The sequence below is a fragment of the Mustelus asterias genome, chromosome 11 (genome assembly GCF_964213995.1).
Source record: "Mustelus asterias chromosome 11, sMusAst1.hap1.1, whole genome shotgun sequence".
Classification (NCBI taxonomy): domain Eukaryota; kingdom Metazoa; phylum Chordata; class Chondrichthyes; order Carcharhiniformes; family Triakidae; genus Mustelus; species Mustelus asterias.
In genome coordinates, this window is record NC_135811.1 from 54,611,525 (window position 1) to 54,626,633 (window position 15,109).

The 15,109-nt window shown below is 49.6% G+C and overlaps 1 protein-coding gene across 1 annotated transcript in view; it reads right to left on the reverse strand.

The window, feature by feature from the left end:
* ipmkb (inositol polyphosphate multikinase b) overlaps window positions 1-14,531 on the reverse strand; it is a 97,881-nt gene extending 83,350 nt beyond the window's left edge. Inside the window, exons 1-2 of the mRNA XM_078223610.1 lie at window positions 13,968-14,531; window positions 3,854-3,939 (exon numbers count right to left, since the gene is read on the reverse strand). Coding sequence (XP_078079736.1) covers window positions 3,854-3,939; window positions 13,968-14,106 — 225 coding nt within the window. The 5' untranslated portion in view covers window positions 14,107-14,531. The remainder of the gene's footprint in view (window positions 1-3,853; window positions 3,940-13,967) is intronic.
* Window positions 14,532-15,109: the final 578 nt, after the last annotated feature.

A 15,109-nucleotide genomic window follows, 5' to 3' on the forward strand; every position in this document is an offset into this window, starting at 1 on the left:
GGAATGATATGGTACATCAAAGAGACAAGGTAACAGAGAAAAACAGTAAATGGGAAATTAGGGTGAAAGAATGGCAGGAAGGATATATGTTACAAAATTAACAAAAAGACAAAACCAAAAGCTCTGTATCTAAATGTGCATAGTATTCATAACAAAGTCAATGAATTGATAGCACACACTGAAGTAAATAAATATAATCTGATAGCACACAGTGACAAACTTAGCAAAGATGGCGGCAGAGCTGTGCCCAGCGTACCCTCTAATTCTATCTTTTACCCTCATTCTATGCTTTTAAAACTCTATTCTAAAACTTTTCACTACATTCTGCATCCTCTCCTTTCCTTCTCTATGTGCGGTATGCTTTTTCTGTATGGTGCGTAAGAAACAATACTTTTCACTGTATCCCAATACATGTGACAATAATAAATCAAATCAAAATATTGTCTGAAGTAAATAAAAGTGATCTGATTGCAGGATTGAGTCCTGAATATTGAGGAGGATGTGATATTCACAAAGAACAGGAAGTTAAGTAAAGGGGGAGGGGCAGCCAAGTTAATCAACTATGGTGTTTGTGCAAGTTGGAGATGGCATTATCTCATATTGTAATCCATCTGCCAGAATTTGCCCACTCACTCCATCTACATGCATCAGTCTACAAACTCCTTATGTCTTCTTCACAACATACTTTCCTAACTATCTTTGTATCATCTGTAAATTTAGGTACCATGCCTTTGCTCCCCTCATCCAAGCCATTGATTTAAATTGTAAAAGTTTGAGGCCCCAGTACAGACCCTTGCGGGTCTCCACTTGTAAATTCCTGCCAATCAGAAAAAGACCCATTGATGCATACTCCAGTTGGCTTGCAGAAAACAATATTTTATCCAGAATAATATGCTATCCCCTAAACATGAGCTTTGATTGTAGCATCTTATCTAATGCCTTCTATAAATTCAAGTACGGGACATCTCAGGCTCATCTTTATCCGCAGCACGTTACTCCTTCAAAAACACTAACAAATTGGTTAAACATGATTTTCCTTTCACAAAACCATGCTGACTCTTCCCGATTACCTTGATCTTTACTGAGTGCCCTGCTATAACCTGTTTAATGATCAACTCCTTAAGACAGACACCAAGCTAACTTGCCTATCGTTTTCTGCCTCCCTCCCTTCTTGAATAGAGGAGTTACATTGCTGCTTTTCAGGCTGATGGAGCCTTTCCGGAATCTAGGGAAATTTGGAAAATTAGCAGCAATCCATCGACCACCCCGTTTAAAACCCAAGGAGGAAATCTGGACCCGGATGGTTATCAGCCCACACACAGCTCCATCAGTTTGCTCAGTACTGCTTTCCCAGTGATTGTAATTTCATCAGGTTCCTCTCCCCCCTCCACCTTCTGATTTACAGCGATTACTGGAATGCTCATGTACCCTCACGGAGGCAAAATATTTGTTCATGAAGGGCCTATCTGGAGTAAATGGAGAAGATATTTCAGTGCTGATAATGAAGGGGCACAGATTTAAGGAGATTTGGAATAAAGTCAGAGAGAAAACCAGGGAGAGGTTTGTTACTCAACAAACCAGCAATTTGGAAAGCTGTGCCTTTTTGAACTTGCTGGACACGATCCAACTTAACCCACGTCTCAACTCATCTGCTGCTGAAACTCTCGTAATGCCTATAACCCTGGACTCAGCTATTCAAACTCACTCCTGGTTAATCTCCCACATTCTATCCACTTTAAACAGGAAGTCATCAGAAACTCTGTTCCCCGTCTCCAAATGCACAACAAGTCTCATTCGCTCATCCCCTGTGCTCACTGAACTACACTGGCTCCGATAAAAAAGCAACTCGATTTCAAAGTCACAACTTTGTTTTAGAATCCCTGTGTTTTCTCCACTCTCTATCTTTATGATCTCCAGTCCCAGAGTACTCCAAGGGGCAGCAGGGTGGCACAGTGGTTAGCACTTCTGCCTCACAGCGCCAGGAACCTGGGTTCGTATCCCGGCTTGGGTCACCGTCTGTGTGGAGTTTGCACATTCTCCCTATGTCTGTGTGGGTTTCCTCCGGGTGCTCCGGTTTCCTCCCACAGTCCAAAGATGCGCAGGTTAGGTTGATTGGCCATGCTAAATTAACCCTAGCGTCAGGGAGGATTGGCAGGGTGAATATGGGGGTTTGCGGGAGTGGGGCCTGGGTGGGATTGTGGTCATTGCGGACTCGATGGGCTGGAATGGCCTCCTTCTGCACTGTAGGGATTATATGATTCGAAGATCTCTGCACTCATCTAATTCTGGCTTGTTCAGGATCACTAATGCTAATTACTTTTTCATCAATGCCTTCAGCTGCCTCAGCGCACTGCCCAGAAATGCCCCTCCTGACATCTCTTCACCTCGCTACCTCACTTTCCCTCCTCTAAGACACCACTTAAAACCTGAAAGAACTCAGCTGGTCTGGCAGTATCTTTGGAGAGAGAAGCAGAGTTAACACGTCGAGCGCCAATAGGACTCTTCTTCAGAACATTCAAGTCCTGCAGAAGAGTAATATTGAACTCAAAACGATAATTGTTTGTCTCTCCATAGATGCTGCTAGCCCTGCTGAACTTTTCCACCACATTCTGTTTTTATTTGAGATTTTCAGCATTCACGGTATTTTGCTTCATATCATTTAAAACTTACCTCTTTGACCAAACGTTTGCAAATCTGACCAAATATCTTCCCATTCAGCACAGCATCATATTTTGCTTTATAACACTCCTGTGAAGCACTTTGGGACATTTTACCATGTTCAAGATGCTATACAGATACGAGCTGCTGTTGTTGGCCAGGTTGTGGATACAAGTTCAATAGTGGCCTTTCAATGGGCACTCCATAATTGTTTGAAGAAAATAATTGCAGGGATACGAGGACAAAAGCAGTGGGCTGGAACAAACAAACTGGATTTCTCTTCAAAAGAGTTGGCATCGGCTGAATGGGCCAAACATCTACAGTACTATTCCATAACTCCAATATTTAAAAAGCTCAAAGTTGCGAAGGTCTCACATTGAAAGAGGTTTTTAAACATACATTTCTCACAAAATAACAATTACAGAGCTCAGAATCAGAGAATGCACAAACAGAAATTATTTGTAACTACTTATTTTTCTGTGCTCGAGGGCCAACAGTGAAAATACTTAAGATAGGAATTAACCATCAGTACCAGAGAAACTGACATTTCTGTTCAGGGTCACCAAGCCAAAAAGATCCAACAAATGTGGGTCGTAAACAACTAGAACATTGCCAAGAAGTGCACACGATGATGGGGCACTAGGAACATAACAAATACATTGCTGAGTTAATAACCCATAAAAATTGCTTTCAATTCCCAGCTAATTAATTTCAGCTGATTACAACTCTAAATCCCTTCAGAATACTTTTTAATTTGATACAAATTTAATTTGATCACAATTGTTTACGAGTTTCGCCTCTCTCTTCATACTTTCCTACCCAACATTTGTCAGCCCTTCCTAACATTCAAACTGGATGACTTTGATTTTTCTATTCTCTCACCACACCCCACAAAAAAAAATTCCTATTTCACAACCAAGTTGGCCGATGATTTGCTCACAAATTTTTGGCGGGGCAATTCTAAGCTTGCATGAAGGGGCCTCATGGTAGCAGTATCAGTGGGCTCACTCGCCGCCAGGCATCCCAGCGCAGCTGGGATATGGCAACTGTGTCACAAACCACGAGCTACATCACATCTGCCAGAGTGCAACTCGGTAGTGCAGATCACTGTGCTGCAACTCCTATGTTAGCTTCAGTACAGTAACACTGCAGGTCAATTCATCCTTAAATCATGTCCCACCAAAACAGTAATTACCATGTTGTAGAAATTCAACTCCCTGGGACCACGTGGAGGAGGTTGCAACTGCTTCAAGACTGTGCCATCTGGATGCTGCAACATACCTGGAAAGAAGACCAAAGAATAACCTATGAAATCATGGTTTCACATTTCCAGCGCTATTGTCTTCACATGTTCACCTTTACTTCAGAGTCAAACTCCTTCAAATGTTAATCATCTTCTGAACATCAGGCCATTGTGACCACTCACTAGAAGACATGAAACATCCCAGCACCCCTCATCCGGAAAGGGTAGGAAAAAGCAGCATCAGATTTTAAGTACAATACCTTTATCAATGCCAGGACATTTTTGAGATTAAAAAATTAGCAAGCCAAATGCCTTAAGCTTTTTTTTCTTGATTAAATACTCATTTGTAACATCACATTATGTTTCATGAATACACTAAAATTTATTCTTTTACATTTGAGAAATGCAAAGGAGCAGTTAGGGCTCCAAACTTGGTCACTAGACCAGAGAATGTGTGTTGTTAGGTAACACAGCAAAGTGGCGCTTTCAGTTGCATCAGCTCAGCTTGGTCAGTGGCTCAGGAATGGGACAGAACCATTTGTTATTAGGACAAGAATAACCTAAATACAAAATGGGACCAGAACTGAGAGATTAGAATGACTGGGAAAGACTGAACTAGTTGGGGCCATTTATCTTTAGGAAAGGTGATAGGCTTTAAAATTATAATGGCTTTAAAATTATAAATTATTTGGGTAGGGTAGATGTGGAGAGTCCAGAAGTAGTAATACAAATACAAGATAATGACTCATAAACTGTATGGTTAGGCTCTGAATGCACTGCTTGAGAGTGTGATGGAGGCAGATTTAACTGTGGCTTTCAAAAGGGAATTGGATTATGTATAGGGAGAAAATGTGCAGGGGGTGAAGGGGGAAAGGTGGAAAGTGGGGCGGGTCCTTGCTCTTACAAGAAATCAGCATGGGCACAACAGACCAATGGTTTCCTTCTGTTGTGTAATCATGCTACAATTCTATGCAACACCAACATTGAACAGTGCTATTGTCGTTACATGTTCACCTTCACTTCAAAGTCAAACTCCTTAGAAAGTTGGTGCTGTTCGCATCAAGGTCACGGGCTGGGCGGCACAATGGCCGAATGGGTAGCAATGCTGCCTCACAGTGCCAGGGACCCAGGTTCGATTACCAGCTTGGGTCACTGTCTGTGTGGAGTTTTCACATTCTCCCCATGTCTGCGTGGGTTTCCTCCGGGTACTCCGGTTTCCTCCCATGCTCCAAAGTTGTGCAGGTTAGGTTGATTGGCCATGCTAAATTGACCCTTTGTGTCAGGGGGACTAACAGGGTAAATAGGTGGGACGAAGTGGATAGGCCCTGGGTGGGATTGCGGTCAGGGCAGACTCGATGAGCCAAATGGTCTCCTCTTGCATTGTAGGGATTCTATTCTATGAACAGTCTGTCATCATTTTAAAAAATATTCAGCCTTTCTCATCCTTCTGAATTCCTCTCCCCCCCCCATTATTATGCTCTATCCCCTCATCTCAGTCATCATTATAAGTAACTGAAGGCCCAGCACTGATCCTTACAGCAACCCGCAAAATCCATTGTCAACCTGAAAATTATTCATTTATTCCTGTTCTGTTTGTTGCCTTTAACGGATCCAAAATTCCAGCTAATATATTACCCCCAACCCCAGAAGCCATTCTCCAACGGAACAACCTTTTTTGCAGCATTTTATCAAATGCCTTCTGAAAATCCATTTACTGATTCCTCTTTATTCGCCCCAGCAGTTTCAATCCTCAAAAAAAGCTCTAACTGATTTATCAAACACAAGTTCCCTTTCATAAAACCATGCTGACTCTGCCTAATTATGTGGTTTTCGAGTGCTCTGTACCACTTACTGAGTTATATATTTTGCATTGCTCTTACAACTGATGTCAAGTCAACCTTTTCCCCTCCTTTCTCTACTACGCTGGTGTCACCAGATCCAAACTCTTGAATCTCATACGTCCAACAGAAAGCCAAAATGAGGGGAGCGGCAGAGAAGCCTTGTTTTTTTTAAAAAAGTAGTAGTTCATCTGGCTGGCAGCCTCAACAAATCCAGGAAGTTAATTCTGTGGGTGGTGCCAGTTGTAAAATGCCCAACGCACCAGCAGCCATCAGCATGACACCCAAAACCGACACACAGGCAGGCTGAGACTGACTGTGCTGTACTTGACCTCAACACCAACACCGAATGCAAAAGCCAGTTATGTGTGGCTGAGTGAGTTCCAATCCCTTGTGCACACACATGCCTTATCTTGTTCAGTAGTAAAATTCACTAAAGCAGAAAACACAGTTTATCGCCTCACATGGCCTGGAGCTTATCACTCTGTTCCGTGGACTTGGCAGAAATTTGAACACTTCTAAAATTTGCTTTGTTTTTTTTACAACAATCAAAATCCAAATTCAGCTGAAACCCAGTTCACATTTAAAGGAGACAAACAGCTGATTAACATAACTAAAAGTAGCACTGTACGACAGTTTGGACACCGTTTCTGAATAATAATTGCTGCGATAAGCCTGCTTCATATTTACAATGAGCGCAAAATGGGAATTTAGTTCCTCAAAGTAAACCCCAGAATAATCCCAAAATTATCGGGAATTGTACCGACTGCACCTCACTCCAATTAAAATCTTGCTGATCATTTGGGAACATAACTTTCAGAAAATAAGTCACTTTTTTGACAGCTTCCATATATACAAAGGCATGTCAGAAAATTAATTAAATTGTGGATTTTGTAACCTTAGGATATCCCAAAGCACTTTATTAACACGTTTGAAGTGTTGCAGGAAACGCAACAGCCAATTTGCCTACAGCAAGGTCCCTCAACCAGCAATACTGGGAATGACCAATTCATACTTCTTGCTTTTAAGTGACACAAGGGACAAATATTGCATTGGCCACCTTAATAACTTCCCCAATTCTCCAAAAGGACCAGGTAATCTTTCACATACATCCAGGAGACAAAACAGCACTGCCTCAGTCCTACACTCACTTTTTGTTTAATTTTTTTTTGGGTGGCACGGTGGCATAGTGGTTAGCACTGCAGCCTCACAGCGCCAGGGGCCTGGGCTCGATTCCCGGTCTCGGTCACTGCCTGTGTGGAGTTTGCACATTCTCCCCGTGTCTATGCGGGTTTCCTCCGGGTATTCCGGTTTCCTCCCACAGTCCAAAGATGTATGGGTTAGGTGGATTGGCCATGCTAAATTGAGCCTTAGTGATAGGGTAAACTAGCTGGACTAAATGCCTGGGGTGATGGGGATAGGGCCTGGGTGGGATTGTGGTCGGTGCAGACTCGATGGACCGAATAGCCTCCCTTCTGCACTGTAGGATTCTATGACTCTATGATACATTGGATTGTCAGCTTTGTGCTCCAGCCTCGGGGAGTGAGAGCTTCCGATTTAAAGCCAGGAGTGCGACACAGTGAGCCACAACTAACACCCAAGATTTGGATTACTAGAGCTGATTGATCATTGAAACACACCAAATCTACATAAGCTTTAGTTTGCTGCACCCAGCACCTGATTACAGACAGAGTTTCACACATCTACTGAGTGCTTTCTGACTCCCAAAGTTCTATAATAAACCAGTCAAGGACTAATACACTGCCCAGCTTAAAATTCTTAAAGAACAATAGAAAGCAGTCCAACCACACCCAGCACACCATCGTGTTAACCCTGTTAGAAAAGCAGGCCACCAGCTGACATCTGAGTGTAAAATGTAAGAGCAGTCATCCCATCCCCAGGTTCAATGTCATTTTTCACAGAAAGCTGCAGATTGAGAAACTGCTCAGATTTTTCACACCAGTGCCTTGGTTATCATAAAATGACTAATGCAAAATGGACAGCTCATGTAGAAAAGCTAAAAGCAAGTGGTCTTGTCACTATCACTATAAGTTGTCTGGGACATACGGCATGGGAGGGATAGATTTACATGGACAAGTCTATTGCTTATTTTATATATGTGATGGCAACTTGTTGGAAGCAATCAAAGTGTGCATCATGTCTTTGAATCACTATTCCTGGGACCTCATGGACCTCGGTACTGGTGCTTCAGGATCCTGGAGATGGCCCCAGCTCTGTGGGTGCGGCAGAAATTACGTGAAACCCTACCAGTAAGTACCGATAGCTCAGCAAGTCTACCCAGCAGGAGGCTGAGGCACTCAGCCCAGATTTAACCATGGTCTGTGCTGAGCTACCTGATACAGCAACAACCTGCATTTACACCGCACCTTTAACGTGGTAAAACATTCCAAAGCACTGCACAGCAGCATCATCAAATACAATTTGACACCAAGTCTCAAAAGAGATATTTAGGCAGCTAAACAAAAGCTTAGTCATGGAGTCAGGTGTTAAGGAGCTTCTCAATCCTCTAACCTGCACATCTTTGGACTGTGGGAGGAAACCGGAGCACCAGAGGAAACTCACATAGACACGGGAGAGCGTGCACACTCCACACAGTCAGTCACCCAAGCAGGAAATTGAACCCAGATCCCTGGCGCTGTGAGACAGCAGTGCTAACCACTGTGCCACCGTGCCACCCATATGGGTACATTCTGTCACATTGCTGATTATGACATACCAGTGGTGACTGTTTAATTATCAGACTGAATTCAAACAGATGCATCATATAATCCTTTTGATAACATACGGTAGAGATGCTATCCTGGAATGCAGTCAAGGACACCTGCATGATTACAGTTAATATGCTCCAACAACACAACAAAGTAACTATCTGGGCTCATACATGACGAGCAGCCCCTTAAGTTTAAATTTATTTACTGGTGTCACAAGTAGGCTTACAGTAACCCTGCGATGAGGTTACTGCGAAAATCCCCTAGTCGCCACACTCCGGCGCCTGTTCAGGTACACTGAGGGAAAATTTAGCATGGCCAATGCACCTAACCAGCACGTCTTTCGGACTGTGGGAGGAAACCCACGCAGACACGGGGAGAACGTGTAGACTCCACACAGACAGTGACCCAAGCCGGGTCCCTGGCGCTGTGAGGCAACAGTGCTAGCCATTGTGCAACTGTGCTTAGACAGGAGTGTGCGCAAAAGCACAATCCAGGGCACAGCCAACACCTTCAAACCGATAGGAGTGATAAACTGTAGAAAAATCCTCCCACCATGCTAGCAAATAAAGATGAGCCACCCCAGACTGGCAGGATGCAGGCCAGTAACTAAAACATTCTTCATGGAAAAAGAAACTGGGTTCCCTTTGCTTAGGAGGAGAATCATTGACGAGTGCAGCATTTGCAAAACCAGTTCATCAGCCTTTTGGTTCCTTTACTTCACTGATTACCCTTCTCCCTTTGGCTTCTGTACCACAAAACCTTTTGTTATTTAGTCTCTCCTGTCATCCCTCATCACACATCATTCCCCTCTCCCCTTTCACTTGGTCAAAAACGATTACATTTCTCTCTTCCCTCAGTCCTGAAGGGTGATCAATCTGAAACGTTAACTCAAGTTTCTCTCTCCACAGGTGCTGCTGGATCGGATGAGTATTTCCAGCGTTTTCCTTTTTTCCCTTTCATCAGCTCATCCTTCATCTGGAAATCCCTGTTACTCAAATAAGGCCCGGGTGCCATAATCTGAAACAAAACCTTGTCAGTAACCCTACCCTGCACCCCACCCTGCCAATCCCTGGATTATTCTAATAAATTTCCTCTGCACCCTCTCAAGTTTACTCATCTTTCCTGGATTGTGGTGGCCAGAACTGAACACAATGCTCGATTTCCTCTTGACCGGAAGCTCAACCAATAAACCAATTTTGACACTGTCTACTTTCAACAGAAAGAAAGTTATCCCCCCAAATCATACAACAACCTATATTTATATTAAAGCATCTATCATGTAATTAAGGTGTTTCACGGGGGCATTTTCAGATGAAATCTGACAAGGAGCCATGTAAATCTCAGGACAAATAACCTGAAACCTGGTCAAAGAGATCAACTTTAAGGAACAGAGAGAGGTAGAGACGTGAAGAGCGTTAGGAAGGGAGGTTGTGGGTTTGGGAACTCGACAGATAAAGGTATATTCTTCTTCTGAGGCAGTCCCTCAGAATGGAGGGCAGTTTGCTTCCACTCCAGTTTGATGGGTTCTGAGATGGTGGGCAAATCCAGTGTGTGAACTGCAGACTGAGAGGCACGAGGAGCAGGCGGTGCTTGAAGATTTGGAGGTTTGTGCGCTCCCCTCCAACATCTTGACTTCATCCTTGCACTCTCCTGATGAACTCTCTCATGTGGCCTTTCCCAATGAGCTTTCTCCACAAGCCAAGGTTTCCCATGAGCCAGTGATGATGTTTGACCTTTTCTCAGGGATGTTTTGAGGACATCCCTAAAGCGATCCCGCTGTCCTCCTGGGAGTCTCCTGCCGCACCGGTGTTCCAAGCAGAGGAGTTCCTTCAGGAGCCTGGTGTCAGGTGTATGAACAACATGGGAGAGAATACTTCGAAGAACTCCACAACTGAGACACTCTTTTCTGATAGAACATCCTTGATCCCATTCCTCAACACTCTGCCCGCCTCAGTCTTGGCACTGGCCCAGTCCAGAGCAAAGCTGGGAATGGCCATTCAATAATTGAAAAATAACATCCGCAAACTCGCCAGCTCAAAGTGGGGTGCAAAAAAACCATAGTCCATCGTATTTCTGCCATAGCTCTGGTCTTCTTGGCAGCCAAGTACCAGATGAGCCACAAGTCATCACATCAAACTCACTGACACAACCTCATTCAGTAATGAGACTAATCCCTGGAGCTCAGAGTAGTTACTCATTCTCTTAAATGTCATCCCGCCCTCTCATTTGACGGGACGCAGCAACACGCAGAGAAACAACTCTTATCAGCAGCAACTTAAGAACCCCCAGCTTGCCACATGGCTCTACGAATCCCCCTCTGGACGCAAATCGAGGATCTCCAACTTCATAACACTGATAAAAAACCTGGAGGAAAGCTTGGGCAGAGAACACCCCGCCAAATAAACACAGTCTCTGACCTAACATTTCAATGGCCAGGTTTCAATCTCCACTGGAGTGTGTGGACAACCCTCAACAGAATACTGACTGGGCCTAGCCCCTACGGCCACCTGATATACACACAGCACTGCAAAACTGGTTGCCACTACGGAACCCCTGACCAAACCACAGAGCACATCATAACCATCTTGCCCCACCTCACGTTTGAGGATGACACCTTGGGAGTTCCAGTTGCTCTCCAGTAGGGCATTGGACATGTTCGGAAACTTGACATCAAAACTGTGACAACAGTTTCTGCCCCTGAAGCCATCTGAAAGGATAACTGGTCCCTGCCATGCCTGATTGACATGGAAGGATTTATTTTGTTTTTCTGAAGGAGGGAGGAGGATGTTTAGGTTTTAGAATCATAGAATCCCTACAGTGCAGAATGAGGCCATTCAACCCATCGAGCCTGCACCGACAACAATCCCACCCAGGTCCTATCCCCGCAACCTATACATTTACTCTGCTGATCCCTCGAACCTACGCATCCCAGGACACTAAGGGGCAATTTATCATGGCCAATGCACCTAACCCGCACATCTTTGGACTGTGGGAGGAAACCGGAGCACCCGGAGGAAACCCACGCAGACACGGAGAGAACATGTAAACTACACACAGACAGTGACCCAAGCCGGGAATCGAACCCAGGTCCCTGGAGCTGTGAGTCAGCAGAGCTAACCACTGTGCTACCGTGCATCATTAAAAAACACAGAATTTCTGTCCTGCTCATAGGCATGTTTGGAGGCATGAGCACAAACCTCCAAATAACTCATCTCACCAACACTCCAACATCACCTGCCCTGCATGTGGCAGTCTTCACATCACGTATTTGACTTATCAACCATCGGAAAGACCCCCCCCACCCCCACGCCAATCTGGAGTACGAGAAAGTCATCCCTGATCCTGGGGCCCTGCTCAAGGAAGATGCTGTATAAACATTGATGGTAGCTTTTGACTGTAACAGTCCCACCGACCACTTTGTCCACATCCCCACAGCATTACATAGAAATAGAACATAGAAAAGTTACAGCACAAACAGGCCCTTCGTCCCACAAGTTGCGCCGAATATGTCCCTACCTACTAGGCTTACCTATAACCCTCTATCTTACTAACTTCCATGAACTTATCCAAAAGTCGCTTAAAAGACCCTATCGAATCCGCCTCCACCACCACTACCGGCAGCTGATTCCATGCACCCACCACCCTCTGAGTGAAAAACTAACATCCTAAAACTTACCCCTAACATCTCCTCTGTACCTACTCCCCAGCACCCTAAACCTGTGACCTCTTGTGGCAAGAGGTGGGGAGTACAGCCGGGGGCGGGGGGAGTACAGCCCGGGGGGGGGGGGGGGGGGGGGGGGGGAGTACAGCCGGGGGGGGGGGGGGGGGAGTACAGCCAGGGGGGGGGGGGGGGGGGGGAAGTACAGCCGGGGGGGGGGGGAGTACGGCAAGGGGGGGGGGGGGGGGAGAGTACGGCCGGGGGGGGGGGAGTACGGCCGGGGGGGGGGGGGGGGGGGGACTACGGCCGGGGGGGGGGGGGGGGGGGGACTACGGCCGGGGGGGGGGGGGGGGGTACGGCCGGGGGGGGGGGGGGGGGGGGGGAGTACGGCCGGGGGGGGGGGGGGGGGGAGTACGGCCAAGGGGAGGGGGGGGTACGGCCAAGGGGAGGGGGGGGTACGGCCAAGGGGAGGGGGGGGTACGGCCAAGGGGAGGGGGGGGTACGGCCAAGGGGAGGGGGGGGGTACGGCCAAGGGGAGGGGGGGGTACGGCCAAGGGGAGGGGGGGGGTACGGCCAAGGGGAGGGGGGGATACGGCCAAGGGGAGGGGGGGGTACGGCCAAGGGGAGGGGGGGGTACGGCCAAGGGGAGGGGGGGGTACGGCCAAGGGGAGGGGGGGGTACGGCCAAGGGGAGGGGGGGGGTACGGCCAAGGGGAGGGGGGGGTACGGCCAAGGGGAGGGGGGGGTATGGCCAAGGGGAGGGGGGGGTACGGCCAAGGGGGGGGGGGGGGGGTACGGCCAAGGGGGGGGGGGGGGGTACGGCCGGGGGGGGGGGTACGGCCAACGGGTGGGGGGGGTACGGCCAACGGGTGGGGTGGTGTACGGCCAAGGGGTGGGGGGTTACGGCCAAGGGGTGGGGGGGGGGTACGGCCAAGGGGTGGGGGGGGGGGTACGGCCAAGGGGTGGGGGGGGGGGTACGGCCAAGGGGTGGGGGGGGGGTACGGCCAAGGGCTGGGGGGGGGTACGGCCAAGGGGTGGGGGGGGGTACGGCCAAGGGGTGGGGGGGGGGGGTACGGCCAAGGGGTGGGGGGGGGGTACGGCCAAGGGGTGGGGGGGTACGGCCAAGGGGTGGGGGGGTACGGCCAAGGGGTGGGGGGGCTGGGATGGCCGGGGGGGGGGGGGACGACGACCGGGGGGGGGGGGGGGGGGGGCTACGGCCAAGGGGGGGGGGGTACGGCCAAGGGGGGGGTATGGCCAAGGGGGGGGGGGGTACGGCAAGGGGGTGGGGGGTACGGCCAAGGAGGTGGGGGGTACGGCCAAGGAGGTGAGGGGGTACGGCCAAGAGGGGGGGGTATGGCCAAGAGGGGGGGGGGGTACGGCCAAGAGGTGGGGGGTACGGCCAAGAGGGGGGGTACGGACAAGAGGGAGGGGGGTAAGGCCGAGGAGGGGGGGGGGGGGGTAAGGGAGGAGGGGGGGGGTAAGGGTGAAGGGGGGGGGGGTAAGGGTGAAGGGGGGGGGGTAAGGGTGAAGGGGGGGGGGGTAAGGGTGAAGGGGGGGGTAAGGGTGAAGGGGGGGGGGTAAGGGTGAAGGGGGGGGGGTAAGGGTGAAGGGGGGGGTAAGGGTGAAGGGGGGGGTAAGGGTGAAGGGGGGGGGTAAGGGTGAAGGGGGGGGGGTAAGGGTGAAGGGGGGGGGGTAAGGGTGAAGGGGGGGGGGTAAGGGTGAAGGGGGGGTATGGGTGAAGGGGGGGGGTAAGGGTGGAGGGGGGGTATGGGTGGAGGGGGGGAACGGCCAAGGAGGAGGGGGTGGTGTTGTTGTCCCCCCCTCCCCCCCGACACTCACCTAGCTCCGATTTCCCGTACTTGTGTCCAGCCACCTGGTGGCTCAGGGGGGTGCAGCCGTGCGGGAAGCGGTGGAGGCCGAGTCCGAGGCCCGGGCCCAGGCTGCGGGCCGGCCCCGCCGAGCTCAGGCCGCTCTCCATCGGCCGCACCGAGCAGGCCGCTCCTAGCCGCCCAGAGCGCCCGGAGCCCGGGACAGGCCGGCAACGCGGGGCCGGGGGCAGCGCCTCAAATCCATGGAGCCTCCGGCACCGAGAGGGGGAGAGCGGGGCAGAGAGTGGGCGGCAGCCCGGGGACCGAAGCTCTGGCTGCCTCCCCCTCACTCACACACACTGCCTTCCGCCTCCCTCCCGCCCGGAACTGACGGCAACGCGCAGCAAATACACCGTGTACACACGCCGGGACACAGAGTGCACACACCCCGGGATAGAGAGTGCACACACCCCGGGACACAGAGTGCACACACCCCGGGATAGAGAGTGCACACACCCCGGGACACAGAGTGCACACATCCCGGGACACAGAGTGCACACACCCCGGGATAGAGAGTGCACACACCCCGGGACACAGAGTGCACACACCCCGGGATAGAGAGTGCACACACCCCGGGACACAGAGTGCACACATCCCGGGACACAGAGTGCACACACCCCGGGACACAGAGTGCACACACCCCGGGATAGAGAGTGTACACACCCCGGGACAGAGTGCACACACCCCGGGACAGAGTGCACACACTCCGGGACAGAGAGTATACACACCCCGGGATAGAGAGAGTACACACTGGGATAGAGAGTGTACACACCCCGGGATAGAGATTGTACACACCCGGGGATAGAGAGTGTACACACCCCGAGATAGAGAGTATACACACCCCGGGATAGAGAGTGTACACACCCCGGGATAGAGAGTACACACTGTGATAGAGAGTGTACACACCCTGGGACAGAGTGCACACACCCCGGGACAGAGAGTGTACACACCCCGGGACACAGAGTGTACACACCCCGGGACACAGAGTGTACACACCCCGGGACATAGAGTATACACACCCCGGGATAGAGAGAGTACACACTGGGATAGAGAGTGTACACACCCCGGGATACAGAGTACACACACCCGGGGATAGAGAGTGTACACACCCCG